Source organism: Dipodomys ordii, unplaced genomic scaffold (genome assembly GCF_000151885.1).
Source record: "Dipodomys ordii isolate 6190 unplaced genomic scaffold, Dord_2.0 Scaffold137, whole genome shotgun sequence".
Taxonomy (NCBI): domain Eukaryota; kingdom Metazoa; phylum Chordata; class Mammalia; order Rodentia; family Heteromyidae; genus Dipodomys; species Dipodomys ordii.
In genome coordinates, this window is record NW_012267353.1 from 599184 (window position 1) to 615496 (window position 16313).

General features: G+C 42.4%; 1 protein-coding gene and 1 pseudogene across 1 annotated transcript; one reads left to right on the plus strand and one right to left on the minus strand.

Annotated features, from left to right (window-relative positions):
* The first annotated feature begins 1515 nt into the window (after positions 1–1515).
* Positions 1516–2638, plus strand: LOC105996839 (annotated as a pseudogene).
* Positions 2639–5193: 2555 nt separating this feature from the next.
* On the minus strand, positions 5194–11023 carry Spata31d1 (SPATA31 subfamily D, member 1). Its single transcript, XM_013031057.1, has 3 exons — positions 10876–11023; positions 9489–9549; positions 5194–9226 (listed from the first exon to the last, which is right to left on the minus strand). Exons 1-3 carry the CDS (start codon positions 11021–11023, stop codon positions 5194–5196), a joined length of 4242 nt encoding a protein of 1413 aa, XP_012886511.1.
* Between the last annotated feature and the right edge of the window lie 5290 nt (positions 11024–16313).

A 16313-nucleotide genomic window follows, 5' to 3' on the forward strand; every position in this document is an offset into this window, starting at 1 on the left:
CTACCAGTTGTGCCACAATGCCACTTACAGCTTTTTCTGTGATTAACTGAAGAGTTTCATGAACTTTCCTGCCCAAACTAGCTTCGAACCGCAATCCTCAGATCTCACCCTAGGTGAGTAGCTAGGATTACAGGTGTGAGCCACCATATCCAGCTTTAAACAACTATATTTTTAATTCAACCATTGACTACATTGTACTGAGCATTACTTAACAAAATTTTTAGCTTTGATTCCCACAGCTTCCTCACACCACAGCCAGACCCTAGTTATACTCAATGCCATCTCTGAAATGGTTATCCCAGGAAAAACTTGATTCCCTGAAACCAAAATTTCAAGGAATCATGTTCATAACACATAACTCTAGATTTCTTTCTTATTGGTTCCTACTGAGTCATCTACTTGTAGGGTTTTGTGGGAGAAGCTGTTTTGTGGATGATTTTCTGCTTTGCTAAGTCATTTACCTCTCCTCTAGATTTCAAAAATATATTGACTTGTTCTGTAATATCTTCTCCCATTCCTACCATTCACACTTTTTAAACACTTCTACTTTTTTTTTTTTTGGTCGGTCATGGGGCTTGAACTCTGGGCCTGGGCTCTATCCCTCAGCTCTTCAGCTCAAGGCAAGCACTCTACCGCTTGAGCCACAGCACCACTTCCAGTTTTCTATTGGTTTATTGGAGGAAAGAGTCTCACGGAGTTTGCTGCCTGGGCTGGCTTTGAACCATGATCCTCATATCTCAGCCTCCTGAGTAGCTAGTATTACAGGCGTGAACCACCGGCGTCCAGCTAAGCACTTCTACTTTTTAAATCTTTTAAGTCTTACTGAAATTGACTCTACAATGGATATTGAGGTACTCTAAAGTATCCCTACATTTTCTTTTTTTTCAATAAGAACATATATTCATATAATCTGCATTTTTCCTGAAGCCCTAAGAGTCAGACATGATAGGGGCAATGGCAAAACTCTGGAGATAAAATGATATATTTACAGGAAGTAGCAGAAATCTTTTATTTTGACACACCTATAAATAGGAGGTAAGATCATCCATGGATGATTTGCCAGATCAAAGAATGCTTCTGAAACTCAGTATATAACATAGGACGCATTTTTAGCAGTACTCATTCCATTCCTAGACTCTGCCCCCTCCCAGCTCTGTGCACATTTATTGAGGAAAAGAATGAATTGAGGGAGGAAACTTTTGTCCCTCAAACACACATAAGAGAGTCACCGCCTACGTGACATCCTCTAGCTAGCTGGATATTTTTTTAAGTCTAGCTGTGGTGATGCGGCTTTCAACATGAGGGGCAAAAGCCAGGAGTGGGCAGCCAGTGGGCAGCCAGATGGACAGATTGGGGTACAGGAGGACCAGGCTGATGGAGGCAAGGAAAGAACAAGCATTGAGAAAGCCAGTGAGGGTGTCTAGGTCCTAAGGGCAGCTGAGATTCCTCAGGTCCCTCTGGTCCTCTTCCTAGAGCCTCTGGTCTCCAGCAGAGTGAACACTGCCCAGCTGGGCCATGGCCTCATTGCTGAAGATGGATCAGGAAGTGAAGCTCAAGGTTGATTGTTTCAGAGAGTTTATCACAAGTGAGGTGAAAGACATGACAATCCCCCCCCCAAAAAAAACTGTTAGAACCTGATGGTTTAAGGAATCAATTCTAGACATCTATGACCAAACTCATCTACTTAGACATGGTTCTCCCTGTCCCTGACCCCATTCTTCCCACCAATATCCACGATGGTCTGGATGGCCTCACTTATAAGAAGTGAAGGTTGGATGAATGTGAAGAGACCTTCTAAGGAACCAAGGTGTTTGTGATGCCCAATAGGAAGCAAAAAAAAAGCAACCAGCAGCTAGTGGACATTTTTTTTGGGGGGGGTCCGGTCGTGGGGCCTGAACTCTGGGCCTGGGCGCTGTCCCTCAGCTCTTCAGCTCAAGGCTAGTTCTCTACCACTGGAGCCACAGCGCCACTTCCGGCTTTTTTCTTTTTGCTTATGTGGTGCTGAGGAATCAAACCCAGGGCCTCAGGCATGCAAGGCAAGAGCTCTACCACTGAGCCACCTTCCCAGCCCCAAGTGGACATTTTTTTATAGTGAAAATAGTGTACAGAGGGGTTACAATTATATGGGCAAGATAATGAGTCCATTTCTTATCAAGCATTGTAGCCTCCTCCTTTGTTTCCCTTCCCATCCTCCTCCCCCCCACCCCCCACAACCCAATCCTCCTCCTCCTTCCCCCCCACCCCCAGAAAATGAAACCTGAGATCTGGCTGCTGACCCAGAAATGTAACACAGTCTAAATGTGGTTACAGCTCTTGATTCTCAGGATAGACAATGGGAACAACTTGATACCTATTCAGAAAGAGACAGTTACAAAGCTAAAAACTGTTGAGAGTAAAGCTCTGTCTCTGGACCAGATTTCTAGATTATAAGAGCTAAATTGGCTTCTAAAACAGCTAAACATCCTCATGTGGAGGACTATCCCCTCACTGTGACAGTTTGATGAGAAAAAAAATGTCAGTCTTCAGCTTATCATATGCAAAGCTGAGTAATCAGTATTTAACTCTGTATGACATGATCTTAAAAAATATCAAGAAAATCAAATGGCCCAGTAGTAGTAACACAGATACATTGTACTGAGGCCAGAGCCAGGGGACTCAGTGAGTCTGGTGCAAAGCCAACATTGCCTTAGTTTGTTATATTAGTACTGTGATGGGGAAACTGGAAATAGTAATCACACCTCTGTTTTTAGTTAGAGTCTAATTAAACTCTCATCTAGTTCTGTGATGTGTCACCTCTTTTTGGGCCACAAGAACTCTTCTATCTCCTTCCTTAATGCCTCACACCCAGCCTGCCCTAATTTTTGGAGAATTCCAGAATTTTTTTTTTTGTGTGTGTAGGATATTAGCATGAGAATACTTGCTTTCCTCTCTCACCTTCTCTCCTCCTTTGTCTTAGGCTTTTGTGTTTTCTTCCTTTTGATGATTGGTTGTTTAAAAGTTGAGGAACTGGGATGGTGGGGGTGGGAAAGATTGTCTTGCTTCCTACCAGCCTGAGTCTCTTGCGTCTGTGTGGGTGGTCCTCCCTGGTGATAACATAGGGTTTCCAATCTATTTTAATCCCACCTTGAACCTGATCTAACAAGGAACATGGAAGGCCTTCAGCTCTGTCCCTAGTTCATTCTATAACAAGGGTTTTCACATATACATGGGTCAACATATAATACACATACAGATGAATATGTACCGTCCTACTCTATTACCTAACCTACTCTCTTTCCTCACCACCATTCCTTTGCCCCTGTTCCTGTCACACAGCTTTTGGCAGGTGATAGTTGTCTTAGTTCTCATCTACCCAGGCAAAAGTCCTGGTCTCATCCTTCCTCCTGATATTGTAATCACTTGGTGCCAAGGATAAGTTGAAGGAGAACCAGTAGCTGACAGCAGAGGGCTAGGGAAGACCTTTTCCTCCCAGACAAGTTCCTTTTGACTCCTGCTTGCCTTCTTCAAGGTGAATAGGAGGCAGGTGAACATAGGAGTGAGGTCCAGATGGTGCTGCTGCCATCAGGCTTTCCCTTTGGGAAATATTTTTCTTATAGTATTGTGATTCCAGGGAAAGCAGTAATTACTGTATATGTATGTGCATGCACACACACACACACGTGTGTGTGTATTTATGGGTGTAAAACTATAGGAAAGTTGACTCGCTCAAATCTTCCAGAGATATCACTTATTGTTAAAGCTTTCATGTTCTCTCTTCAGCTTTTTTTTTTATTTTCCCCTTCATGAACCTTGATGTCAGCCTGCCAGTGTCTACTTATGAGTTTTACTCTTCCTCATTTTTTGTCTTTCAACCCTCAATCATATTTCCACCCAGGCTGCATTCTTGCTCCCAGTATTCTATAGAAAAGGAATTAAGTGAAGTAAGCCAGACTCAAAGAAACATACGTCCCATGGTTTCCCTTAGGACAAGCAGAAGAGGTCAAAAGCTATGTACATATGACCATATAACCTGATGCTAAGCAAAATGAACCCCAAGATAGGGACACAAGAAGTCTTATCTTTGTTGCTGTTCTTTTTAATGTACTTATAATGTACTATGTGATTTTTTGTTTGTTTCTTTGTATATTCTTCCCCATTCCCATTATGTTCCTTCAGGTTCCTTTTGTTTGTTCTACGGCTCTATAACTCTACCTATAGATTGCTCTATAGATCACCCTACCACCCATACATCATAATATAAAATTATTTTACAATGTCAAGAAATTATTTTAAATACAGGTATTTCTACATCTTTCTTTTTTCAAAAAATATTTTTGTTGTGAAAATACTGTACAGAGGGGTTACAATTACATGGGTAAGATAATGAGCACATTTCTTATCAAGCATTGTAGCCTCCTGCTTTGTTTCCCTTTCCCAATCCTTCGTATCCTCCCCCCACCAAAGTTGTAAAGTTCGTTTTTCGACATAACGACTTGTACATCTCATTGTTGCAATGGGTCCTCCTGTATTCCTGTTTTAACAATTTGTTTTTTCCCTTCCCCTCCACATATACCAACATCATGTATAGTGAAAGCAGGGGTTGTACCATGGGGGAGGGACATAGAAGGCAACAAAGACATAATCTTATAAATATCTACATCTTTCTTTAAAAAGTCAAGCTGTGCATTGGGTGCCAGTGGTTCACACTTGTAATTCTAGTTACTCAGGAGGCTAAGATCTGAGGACTGCAGTCCAAAGCCAGTCTGGGCAGGAAAGTACATGAGACTTTTTCGGCCATGGAGCTTGAATTCAGTGCAGCACCCTGAGTTCAAGCCCCAGGACCCCCCCCCCAACACACACACACACACACACACACACACGTTATTCTGAAACATATACTTGCCTTTAATCCCTTGTACAGATACACTAGTTCTTCACTACTGTTTTGGAGGATGGAAAGCCATCAGTGAGCTGAGATCTTCCAGTTGTCAGTGTTATAATAGCTCAGCTTTATTAGGTAGGGAAAGGGATTTGGGATTATAGCCATTCAATTTGTGCTCCAACAAACTCATCTTATAAAAAACAGAGGAAATTGCTGATTGCCCCCTATCCCTAGGTACCAGCCATGCATTACCCCGAAAGCATACGCACAAAACAGTATGCAAAAGACAGAACTACTGTCAGAACATTTATTGCAGGCAATGTGTTGAAGGTTTATTGGGGGAAAAGGAATGAATTATTTTGAGGAAGGAAACTTTTGTCTCCGGGAATGATGAAGATTCTCTCTTTCAAGAGGGAAACATTTTCCAACACACTGTCATTAGGAATGATAGGGGCAGCCAGAGGCATCCGATGCACTTGATGTCTGCAGATGGGTCCCCTGTGGAGCCCTGGCTCCCTGTGTGCCATGGCTGTGGGATACCTGTGCTCAGTAAACAGCACAACATTTGTTGGCTCTCCATGCCAGCCTGTGCCCTGCCTATTTTTCTCAAGGTAACTCTGGTCAGGACAAACAGTCTCTTGCATCCTGGAGTTGACACATGACATTCTAGAGCAGGAAGCTTTGTAGCTGACATGCTGACCCTGGATACAATCTGTCTGGGTCTGCATTTCTGCCTTCTGTTGAGTTTTCCCAGACTTCATGGGAGTCAAAGGGGGTTCCTGGGGGCATGTGGCATCCACTCCATGCCTCTGCCCTCGTTTCACTATTGGGACTTTCCCAGTGTTTCTGGTGACTTTCTGATTTTTAGTGGTCCCAGGAAAAGCAGCTCTCCCTTTACCTGGGCTTCTAGCCTGCACAGATGATGATGGAGAACTGTTGTTTCCCTGGGAACTTTCTTGTCCTTTGCCATTTTTACCTGAACTAAGCCACTGAAAAAATTGTTTCATGTGGTTTCTGAAACGGTTTTCATGAGGAGGCTGTTCCTTCCGTGACAGCAGCGGGGAGGATTTGGTCCCAGCCATCTCCTTTAATGTTTTATTTTGAGGATGGTGGCTCCTCTTTGTGAGTTGGGATACAGAGATCACTGCATCTTCTCTACCAAGCTCACCTGCTTTTGATGTTGGATGGCTCATGGCCTTGTTTCCTTGTGGCAAATTTTTGCCTTGACCGTTATGGAGGTCATCCTGTCCCTCCTCCCTGCTGGTCTTTGTCTTGTCCAGTTGTGCACACAGCACATGGGAAACTGCTGTGTCCCCACTGGTGACACTAGAGTTTAAAGTACGTAAAATCATGTCTTTCAACTTATCTGACTTCACAGGCAGGTCATCCTGAAGACCCTGGGCCTTTCCTGTCTTTTTGCTCTCCATTTTCAATTTCAACTCATCAAAAAGTTTGTATTTTAAAGCTGATATTTCAGGACCATGGGGACCTGGTATCCCCATAAAGGGACTTTGAGTAGTCAATGTAGTTTCTACTTTACTGGTAACTACATCTGTCACTAGGGAGCTCTTGCACTTGCTGGTTTTTAAGGTGGTACTAGGTTGTGATTGAAGATTACAGAGATCCTCAACCTTAGATCTCTCTCTGGATTTTTCTGTGCTAACCATGGTATTTCTCAGCATCGTGCTTTTTCCCTGAGGTTGTTTTACACTTTTGTCAGAAATTTTTCTCTTACTCAGTGGGTCAGATACAGCTCCAGGTAGCCTTGTGCGTAGCTTGGGCCCATGATTATTGCTGGCTGCAGGCTGTTTCAGACTGGCTTTGTTGCTGACACTTTGTGTCTGGCAAAGTGAAGGACAATTTCTATCCTTCGTTTTGGGAAGATCTACATGCTCATGCTTCATATCAGGGGATGATTGTCTCTGGGATCCCTGCCCTTCCTTGCTCACGGGTAAGGCAGCAGGATCAGGACAATCTACGATGGAGGTTGAATTTGTCATTCTTATCTTCTCTTCACTATCAGAATTTTCTCCAAAAGGCTGAGAAACACTAAATGTAGAATCCACTCCAGAAATGGAGTTGGATGGGGAAGAAAGTTTAAAGTTGGAATAGGCCTGGGATGTACTTTCTTTTTCATTAACAATTTCTATGGATTCTTGGACTTTCTGGAGAAGGCCATGCATCATCTTCATATGGAAAAACTTAATACGGTCTGCCAAAATATTTTGTTTGCTGGAATCATGGAAGGAACTATCATGGGATGTGTTCAAGCTGCTGTCCTTCCCCATCAATGGTTCCAGTGTTCTCTGTTTCATTTGGCTAGGGAATTTTTCACTTGAAGGCAAGTGCATGTTGTTGGAATGATGTGAACCAGCAGTCTGATCTTCATTGATTTCTGCAAATTTCTTGTTCCAGTGTTTTTCCAGGGCATCTTTGAGTTGTTTCTGACTCAGTGAGGTACTTATATTATTCTTTGATACACTCCCTGTGTAACTTTCTGGGCTTGACTCAGAGTCAGACTCCGAACTAGTATGTGGAACCCCCTCTGAGTCACTAGACAGATGGTCTGTGGAACCAATCTCTGGACTATGTCCTTGTTCTTTCCCCATTTCTTCTTCTTGCAAAGGTATCTCATAGCTCTTCTCATCAGAGCTTTCAAGTTGGCTCAATTCAAAGTTTGGATGTTTGCTGCTCTGACATTTCAAGGAGGAAATGCATGAGAGCTCCTGATTCCTCTTAGACTCAGAGCTCTGGGGAATTTCTATCCTAGGATTTATCAGTGACAGAGACTCCTGGATCCTGTGGGGCAGGCCCCAGTGGTGCTGGATGAGCCTCTTTTGAAGGTGATGCTCTAGTTTTTGCCGCAGGCCACTGGTTAGGGGGAAATCACCAGGAAGGATGGAGACTGTAACATTAGCCTTGGAATACTGTCTGACCAATGGAAGTTTTGGAGCTGGTGGACAAAAATCTTCCCGGGATCTCTGGACCACAGAGGGTAAACCCCATACACTCTCCTGCTTTTTCTGCAATATATTATTTTCTAGGAGACGAATTTCAGATGGCATAAGAAGCTGTGCCTCCTTCTGTGGTCCATAAAAACAGACTCCACAGGTCCTAACCTGGGGTATGGGAGAAGCAGGAAGGACTAAGAGTGGAGATTCAAGCTGGGCCTGGGCCCTTGGAAGATATTGAGGCAAGTTCTCAGGTAAGACTTGAGATTGGATCTCAGATAATGGCAGAGGTTTAGGATTAGGGATGATGGGGGATTCATGGGCTGTGGAGACATTGGAGATTATATTGAAGCAGACAAGTTTCAAAGTATAGTCACTTAAGGCAGAGACAGTAGAGCTTAAGGACTCACTGTGTAGAGATGGGAGACCCCAGAAGTACTTGGTAGATGATTTTTGCTGAGAATGGTCCTCATAGGGATTTGGACCTGGGGCCTGCATGTACTTGTGTAGCCCCCCTTGCTTGCCATTGAAGCTCCCAAATGGAAGGGAAACTGCCAAGTCCTGCTGCTCAGCAACAGACTCTAATACTTTTCCTACGGAATTCAGTAGCATGTCTTGGTTTGAAAAGGAAGCAGGTTTTTTTTCCTTTTCTTTCCACATCAAGAACCCTTCTGGCTTCTTAATTTGTGTTTCCGGGAATTTGAGGTCATCAAGTTTGACAAATGAGAGGTTACAAGGTTCTACAGAGTAGGTAGCAGGGATACCTCCTGTAGAACCCTCAGAAGAATGAAGGTCAAGGAAATCCTTCCTGGCCTCACATTCTACCAAATCAGAAAGGTGTGTGTTTTTCACAATAGGCTCCCTACAAGAGAATCCTGACATTGTTAAGCTGGAAGAGTTAGTGCCTCTTGTTTTTGGGTCATAAGTAGACAATCTATCAGGACTGTCCACAGGAGACAAAGGACAATTTTGTTGAAGAACAAGTTCTTTTCCCTGAGTATGAGGCGCTAAGGCAAGTTGTTCAGCTGGTGATGGGTCCACTGGGAATTTGATATCCAAAGGAGAAATTGATTCTGATAGCCCAGAATCATCCAGTGGTGAGGGTGAATTTAAGTCCTTCAAGGGAGTATCTTGGTTTGGTGAGAGTACAGAGAAGGTGGATGAAGAAAGTTCAGAAGTAGGGGCTTGAATTGATTGCTCTGGAGGAATTGCTGAAAGAGCAGTGGTCAGAGCTGACGACTTTTTCATGGTAGCTGTGGAAGCTAATGGAGACAGAGCACATGCGGTTTCCTTCAAGTATGCCTGAGAAAGCAAATGACTGACCTCAGCAGTTGTTCTGTTGCATACCTCACAGAAGGGGTCTGGGCAGAGCAGTTGCCGAAAGTAGGTGGTGTCATGCTGTAGGTTCAGGGGGCTGCAGGAGACAGAAGGACAAAGCTGTATCTGTGACTAGCACAAGGAAGAGAGGGCCTACTGGCCCAGTGGTTGTCAGGTTGCCTGCTACTTTATGTTTTCTAACACCCCTGACATCACAACACAATCTAGAGCTTCTCCCCAGAACCTTCCTTCATGTGCTTTTCTGTGGCTATCCGTCCCATGACAGGGACAGACAGCACGTCATCCCCAGGATACATTACTTAAAAAGGGACCAGGATAGAATGGGAAATAATAATCACCTTTTCAGAATAGAAAGAAGCTTCCTCCCCTCCTCTGCTTCTTCTCGGCGACTTCTCCAACCTGGAAAACCAGGACAATGGGCTACATGTAACAGGAGTAGGAACATAAGGATCGTATCAGTGTCCCTCTATGTGAAACACTTAGGATATAAATGCTAACGGCCCCAAATATCAGTAGACAGAGTCAAATGATCAGTTTCCTTCATTAAGAATGCTCATATGTAGTTGGCATCATTTTCTGCATCATCTCACGTGATGCCTAAACCTACCTTGTGAAGCCTTGAAGTCAGTGGTTACCTCAGATATAAATCTGAGCTCCCAAGAATAAAGCTCTACACAATGCCTGGATATTGAAGTTGTAACTTGACATCTCATCTACTCTCCTAGTGAGCAGAACTCACTACCTGGGTCTGTCACTACCTCATGTTGATGACTGGCAGACCATGGACTCTGAAATATCTTGGGTCTAACTATTTTTCTGTGAACCTGTCCTCTGAGGGCTCATTCTATGAGAGAAACTGAGTGTAGTAACTGAAATCCTCAGAAACTGTGGATGGGACAAGAGAATGACAAGAATGACAAAAGTCATTCTTGGTGAGCTCAGATCAGATAGGAAGAAACGTACCTCTAAATGCTCTTCTCCTCTTCCTCCTGATTCTTCCCTGTCATTGAGATAAAAAAAGAAAAGAATGAGGTCCTGGGACTCATTTATATTGCTCCTCTTGGTAGTAAGTTCTAATAAGCATTATCTAATAATAAGATGTCTCTACATTAAATTCAGAGTTGATTCTTCTTTTTATTAGCTTTTAAAGGTGATCAAATATTTTCAGTTTTTCTTCTTGGAAAAATTTGAAGAAGGCATTATGTGTGAGTTCCATACTAGGGTTCCCAGAGGTCCTCTGCTAGAAAAGGGCATAGAATCTGCAGTCAACTGCCCCAGGTGTGCTCCCTGGAGGATTCTGTATTGTGGACAAAACTGAGACACCAGGCTCTGCTCAGAGGACCTCAGAGGTCAAGCACTGCTCTCATGACCATCCCAACAGGAAGAAAAGCCTGGTAATGGTACCCCTGACTCAGGAGAGATTGAGTGTCAGGAGCCACTGTGCTTCCGAACCCTAAACCAATTAGAACCATAGTGTCACTCTGTGACCCCTTCCTCTAAGATCCTCCAACACAGAAATGTGGTCTCTGGACTTCAGATGGAAACCTTAGTCCTCCATGGACTCCTCCCCTGCCAGGCGCACGGCCTATAACAGATGCTTTGTCTGCTTTTCAGATTTTCTATGTCTCTGAGAGTCAGACTGCCTCAGTCATTCAGTGATGTGAGAACAGAGATGGAAAATTCTAAGAAAGAATCGCTTTTGGGGATTCTCTTGAAGTTCCTTACCTGTTGGATGTACTTCTTTGTCTGGAGTTTTAGTGATGGTGTTTTCAACAACCAGTAACACAGACATAGGAATAGCAACCCCAAGGCACTTAGAAAGGTGAGCCTGGGGTCTACGTTTAAGAGGGTTTGTAAGCCAAAGCTCAGCCATGGCACAATATGACTATTCAGAAACCATTCTATGGAGAAACCATTCTCCATAGTCTGGATCTTACGGCTGCCTGAGGCAACTGGGTTCTGAAAGTGCAGGGCTCATCTATAACCCCTGGCCTGCATCACAGTGCAAGGAAGAGTCACAGAAGGTTTCTGAGGGTGGGGGAGGGGCTGTCTGAAGAGGGCTTGCCCAGAGCCCCACCCTCACTTGCCAGGCCTGCCAAGCTCCCTGCCCACACTGTTGCTTCATTTCCCATGCACGTTGTGTATTTCCTCCAGTTGTATATTTACTCAGGGAACTTTCCTGTTTGTTCCTCTATGACCAAGTTATTACCTCAGCCCTTTTTACTGTTTGTAGCCTTGACTTTTACTCCACATATCCTACTATCTTCGAAGTCTGACACATTGCTTGAGAATTTTGCTTTCACTCAGACATTTTCACTCTCAAGAGACAAATGTCCCAGCTCTGTCTCTTCTAGAAAATACTTATCTATTCTCTAGAACTATCCTGGAGAATAGTTCTTTTACATTTCTATTTAGTTTTGAGAATACTGAATACTTTTTGTTTCTTTTAGCCTGTACTGCCTCCAGGTGGACTAACAACTAATTAAGCCTAAAAATTCATTTTTCAGCACTTTGTAAAACCAAAGTAAGTATAAAAACTTACATAACACTCCAGTTTATTTTAGTGATCATATTATAGGACTTATTTTCAATAATTTAAACTAAATATAAATTATTTTCAATAACAAACTAATGACATACACCATACATTCTTTGACAAAGGTTCCTAGTGTTTTCAAATCAGGATCAGTTTCTTCCTTTTATTTCAATCTTTTACCCATTTTTTTGATCCTATATCTCCTAACTCTACCTAAAAAGTTTTGCAAATGGTCTTACCCAATCCAGCAATTTTGAATCAGTTATATGACTCCCACAAATCTGGGTGTTAGAGAAAGCTGTAATTTAAGAGGGATTACAGCGTGCTAGTTCGCATCTGGAATATCTCCTCAGAATAGTGCTATTGGGAAGTGTTGGAACCTTTTTTTTTTTTTTTTTTTGGCGGTCATGGGGCCTGAACTCTGGGCCTGGGCGCTGTCCCTCAGCTCTTCAGCTCAAGGCGAGCGCTCTACCACTTGAGCTACAGCGCCACTTCCGGTTTTCTGGTGGTTTATTGGAGATAGGAGTCTCACGGTCTCTCCTGCCCGGGCTGGCTTTGAACCTCAATCCTCAGATCTCAGCCTCCTGAGTAGCTAGGATTACAGGCGTGAACCACCAGCGCCCAGCTGGAATCTTTTAAGAAGTCAGACTTTGAGGAAGACCTTCCAGTCATTGAGGACTTATGCTTAAAAGGGGATAGTATAACCCTGCTCTTGCCTATAGAGGTAGTCCTTTTACTTTCTGAAGGCAAGAGGTGAGGAGTTGGTTCTGCCACATGATGTACTCACTCTCCACAGGCCCAAAAGGATTGAGGCCAAATCTTCTAAAGTTGTGGGCCAGAATCAACTCTTTATTAAGTTGATTATCTCAGGGATGTTGGTATATGAATACGAAGCGGACTTAACTCATAGCATAAGCGATAAATGCCCTCAGTGACTGGTAGAATGAGATGACCCAGGAGTGTCAGAAATTAGGGAAGGAGGTGGGGGAGGGAAGGGATAGTAGGAGAACAACAAGGGAAGGGGCAGAGCCAGGGGTCAGAACTGCTGAAACACAACAAGCTTTTAACAAGGCTTCCCTGCCTGTCTCCACTATTTTCTTTATGAATGAGCAGTCTTTGAGAACAGGGCCAAAGAACAGCTATCCTGTTTGTAAAATGGCATGATTGACTGAATATCCTTATGTGTACCTAGACTGAAACCTACCAGAAGTGTCAATGAAAAGGTTTTTCCTGGAATGTTAATATGGTTCCTTGGTAGAAGCTTCTCCAAAAGCTTAAAGGAAGTTAACTAAGACATTTTTGGGGTAACACTACCAATAAACTCCATTGATAGTAACAGCTCATAGGACTTGTCCTCTCTACATTAACATCAACTGTGCGTAATGTACATACAAAGCACTGTACTCCCAGTAATTTCCATGGACTTTCACAAAGGCAGGCAGGTATCATGCTCATTTTCTCAGTGGAAAAAAATGACAGCTCAGGGATGGCAAATTACTTGGGAAATGACATAGTAAGTAACTAGCAAATCCTGACTAATAAATCCCCAAATGTCTCAGTGCACCCATTTGAAACAATGTTAATGATTTCTTAATAGTAAATCCATCCTAATCCTAAACAGTTGTAGAGCTAAAAGGGACACTTGTCCTTTTTCCTTAGTGTGATGTTTTTAGGAATCAGCAGTGATGATTGCAATGCATAATGCTTAACATTGAGAATGATAGGATCTCTATATATTCAAGGTTTGATTTGTAATAATTCAGAAAAGGATGTGGCAAGAAGAGGCACAATGTAGGCAGAGTGAACACAGCAAACCTATAAAATTTTGAAGAGTGTGTGCCTAAGCATCGAATATGTGCTTGAGGATGAGTTACAGATAAGTCCTGTATCTTGTATATACATTTTTCTAATTTGGGGAGGGGAAAGGAAATAACAAAATGCTGAAACAAGGATACAGATTGCCCATTGTAACAATGAGAAGTACAAGACACTAGGAACTTTACAATGTGGGGGGTAGGGAAGAGTTGGGGAGGTAGAGAGGGAAGGGATAGTAGGGAAAAGACAAAGGAGAGGGTAACAATCTTGATAGGAAATGAACTCATTACCTTACTCATATAACTGTAATCCCTCTGTACAGTATCTTTACAATTTAAAAAAATGTAAAAAAAATCCTAAAAGAGGCCCATTTTTGAAAGGAGTTTCTTGTGTGGCACACAGAAGACTCCTAGGAAACTGGTGCATGAAAAAAGAACAGGAAATACTTACTATTTTTTGCCTATTCCTATAAATTAAGGGGATACATGACTACATTTATGATTTTGTGTCTGTATGTGTTTATGTGTGTGTGTGTGAGAGAGAGAGAGAGTGTGTGTGTGTGTGTGTGTTCTGGGGCTTGAATTCCAGACCTGGGCACTGTCCCTTAGCTTTTTTGCTTAAGGACTCTACTTCTGACTTTTTGATGGTTAATTGGAGAAAAAGAGTCTCACAGACTTTTCTGCCCAGGTCAGCTTCAAACTGTGATCCTCTGATCTCAGCCTGCCAACAATTGCAGGCATGTGCCACCATCATCTATAACTAACACTACTCTTTTGGGGCCAGGAATCCAAGGTATTTTATCCACCTTTGCTCTATATCATGATAGGAAGATAGTGTAATTCTAATCGTGTGTGTGTCGGGGGGCATTGCATTGTGATCCAGGTTGGCCTTTCTTCAACCCTGTGATCTTCTTGTCTCTGTCTCAGAAGTGCTATGGTTACAGATATGTGACACCATGCTATCCCATCTTTTTTTTTCTCATTTACAACTGTGGAAACTAAGATTAAATCCCTCATGTAAAGACACTGTGACAGCTTGTGGTGGATCTGAAACTTGAACCCAGGATGGTTTGTCTGATTCACACATCATGTCAGCATGGCACATTTTGGAGCATACAGAAAGGTGAAGCAGGGGCCAGAGGATGAAGACATTCTCTTTTCAAGGGTAAATATTTGGTTGTAACAATTGTGCTCTCCTTTTTAAAAAAAACTTATTATGAAAATACCATACAGAGGAGTTACAATTACATGGGCAAGATAATGAGTCACTTCTTATCAAGCATTGTTGCTTCCTCCTTTGTTTCCCCTTCCCATCCCTTCCCATATCCCGCCTCCCCCCGATATCCTCCCCCTTCCCCCCCAAAGTTGTAAAGTTCATTTTTTGACATAACAACTTGTACATCTCATTGTTGCAATGGGTCCACCTGTATCCCTATTTAAACGATTTGTTTTTCCCCTTCCCCTCTACAAATTATACCAACATCAAATACAGTGAAAGCAGGGGTTATGCTGTGGGGGAGGTACATACAAAGCAACAAAGAAATAATCTTATAAATATGTTAGAAACAATCACATGAAAGTAAAAATTTTGAATACTTATCTTGTGGTTCATTTCACCTAACATCAACATATCTGACCTTTTCTGCTTGTCTCAGACATATACTAGTTATTACAAATAAGGGAAACCATGGGGCCTATGTTTCTTTGGGCCTGGCTTGTGTTCTCCTTTAGATAGTCAAAAATTGTGCATTTGGTGTGTCATGCTAGGAAAGAAATAAGAGCAGAAAAGTGCACAAATAATATGAAAGCACCAAGACTGGAGAGAGAGGCCCTCACTAAGAGAAGACTGTTCTCTTCTGTCTTTTCTAAATGAAGCATAGGGACTTTGACACATCCACATTAAGTTAGGAACTGGGATAATGAGGAGACTGTCCATCAGTCATTCCCTTCATACACCTGTCTCATGGACTAGAAGTGTTTTTATGTTGGAATTTTAAACTGAAAAGGTATCCTGCAAGCACCAGAAACAGAAGAGTAGGTTCAGAAACAGAGCAATGGGTTCTGCTTGATTGAGAGAAAAAGGGTTTGTAGTGGAATAGGTTCCATTACAAAGACTCCCTTGCTTCCTAACTTATCTTCCTAGAATCTGTTTTATGTTCGAATGATTTACCACCACATATATGGGTAGTTCTCAGTAAGCCCTCTATCTTCAGGTTCTTGTTCATGTACTGTCTTGGTGATCAGTCCTTAATGGAAGGTGGTTATACTTCTGTCCTTGATTCTTGAATTCAATTATCATTTATCTTCCTTCTCTCTGTCAGTCTCTCTGAATGCTGCCTCTGAATTCTGCTGATTTCAGTCCTAACTACCTCCTTTTTGTCTTTGTAATTTATGATCTCTGCCTTGTATTACAAGACAAGGTATTTTCCCTAAAAAACTCTATTGTGCAAATATCTGTTATTGCCAGGACAAACATGATACCTTCAGAAATCATTTGTCAAAGTTCATAAATACAAATGCATAAATACATTGTACAAAATGGATGAAGTTTATTTATTTTTATTTAGTGTTGGAATTGTTCATATGACATTGATTATCCTTTAAAACTACCTAGTAGTATTTTCTCAAGATATTTCCTGTTGATCATTAGGTCAAATGCATCCAAAGAGCACTGGCTTTGGGTGGAGGGATGAGAAACATAAAAGCTGTACTCAGGTGACTCTCTGATTAATCTGTTCTAAGGTTATTCCATACAATTCTTGGAAGTCTGAGCACCATGTTCACTCCAGCCTCATCTGAGCACACAGCTTTGC

What these genes read in the sequence shown, in the direction of transcription:
- Spata31d1 (XM_013031057.1), bottom strand. Translation starts at nt 11,023, where the DNA reads ATGGCTGAGCTTTGGCTTACAAACCCTCTTAAACGTAGACCCCAGGCT. An exon ending in CAAAGAAGTACATCCAACAG is followed by an intron (nt 9,550 to 10,875) that starts GTAAGGAACTTC and finishes CTGGTTTTCCAG; the next exon opens with GTTGGAGAAGTCGCCGAGAA. An exon ending in CTTCTTTCTATTCTGAAAAG is followed by an intron (nt 9,227 to 9,488) that starts GTGATTATTATT and finishes TGTCTCCTGCAG; the next exon opens with CCCCCTGAACCTACAGCATG.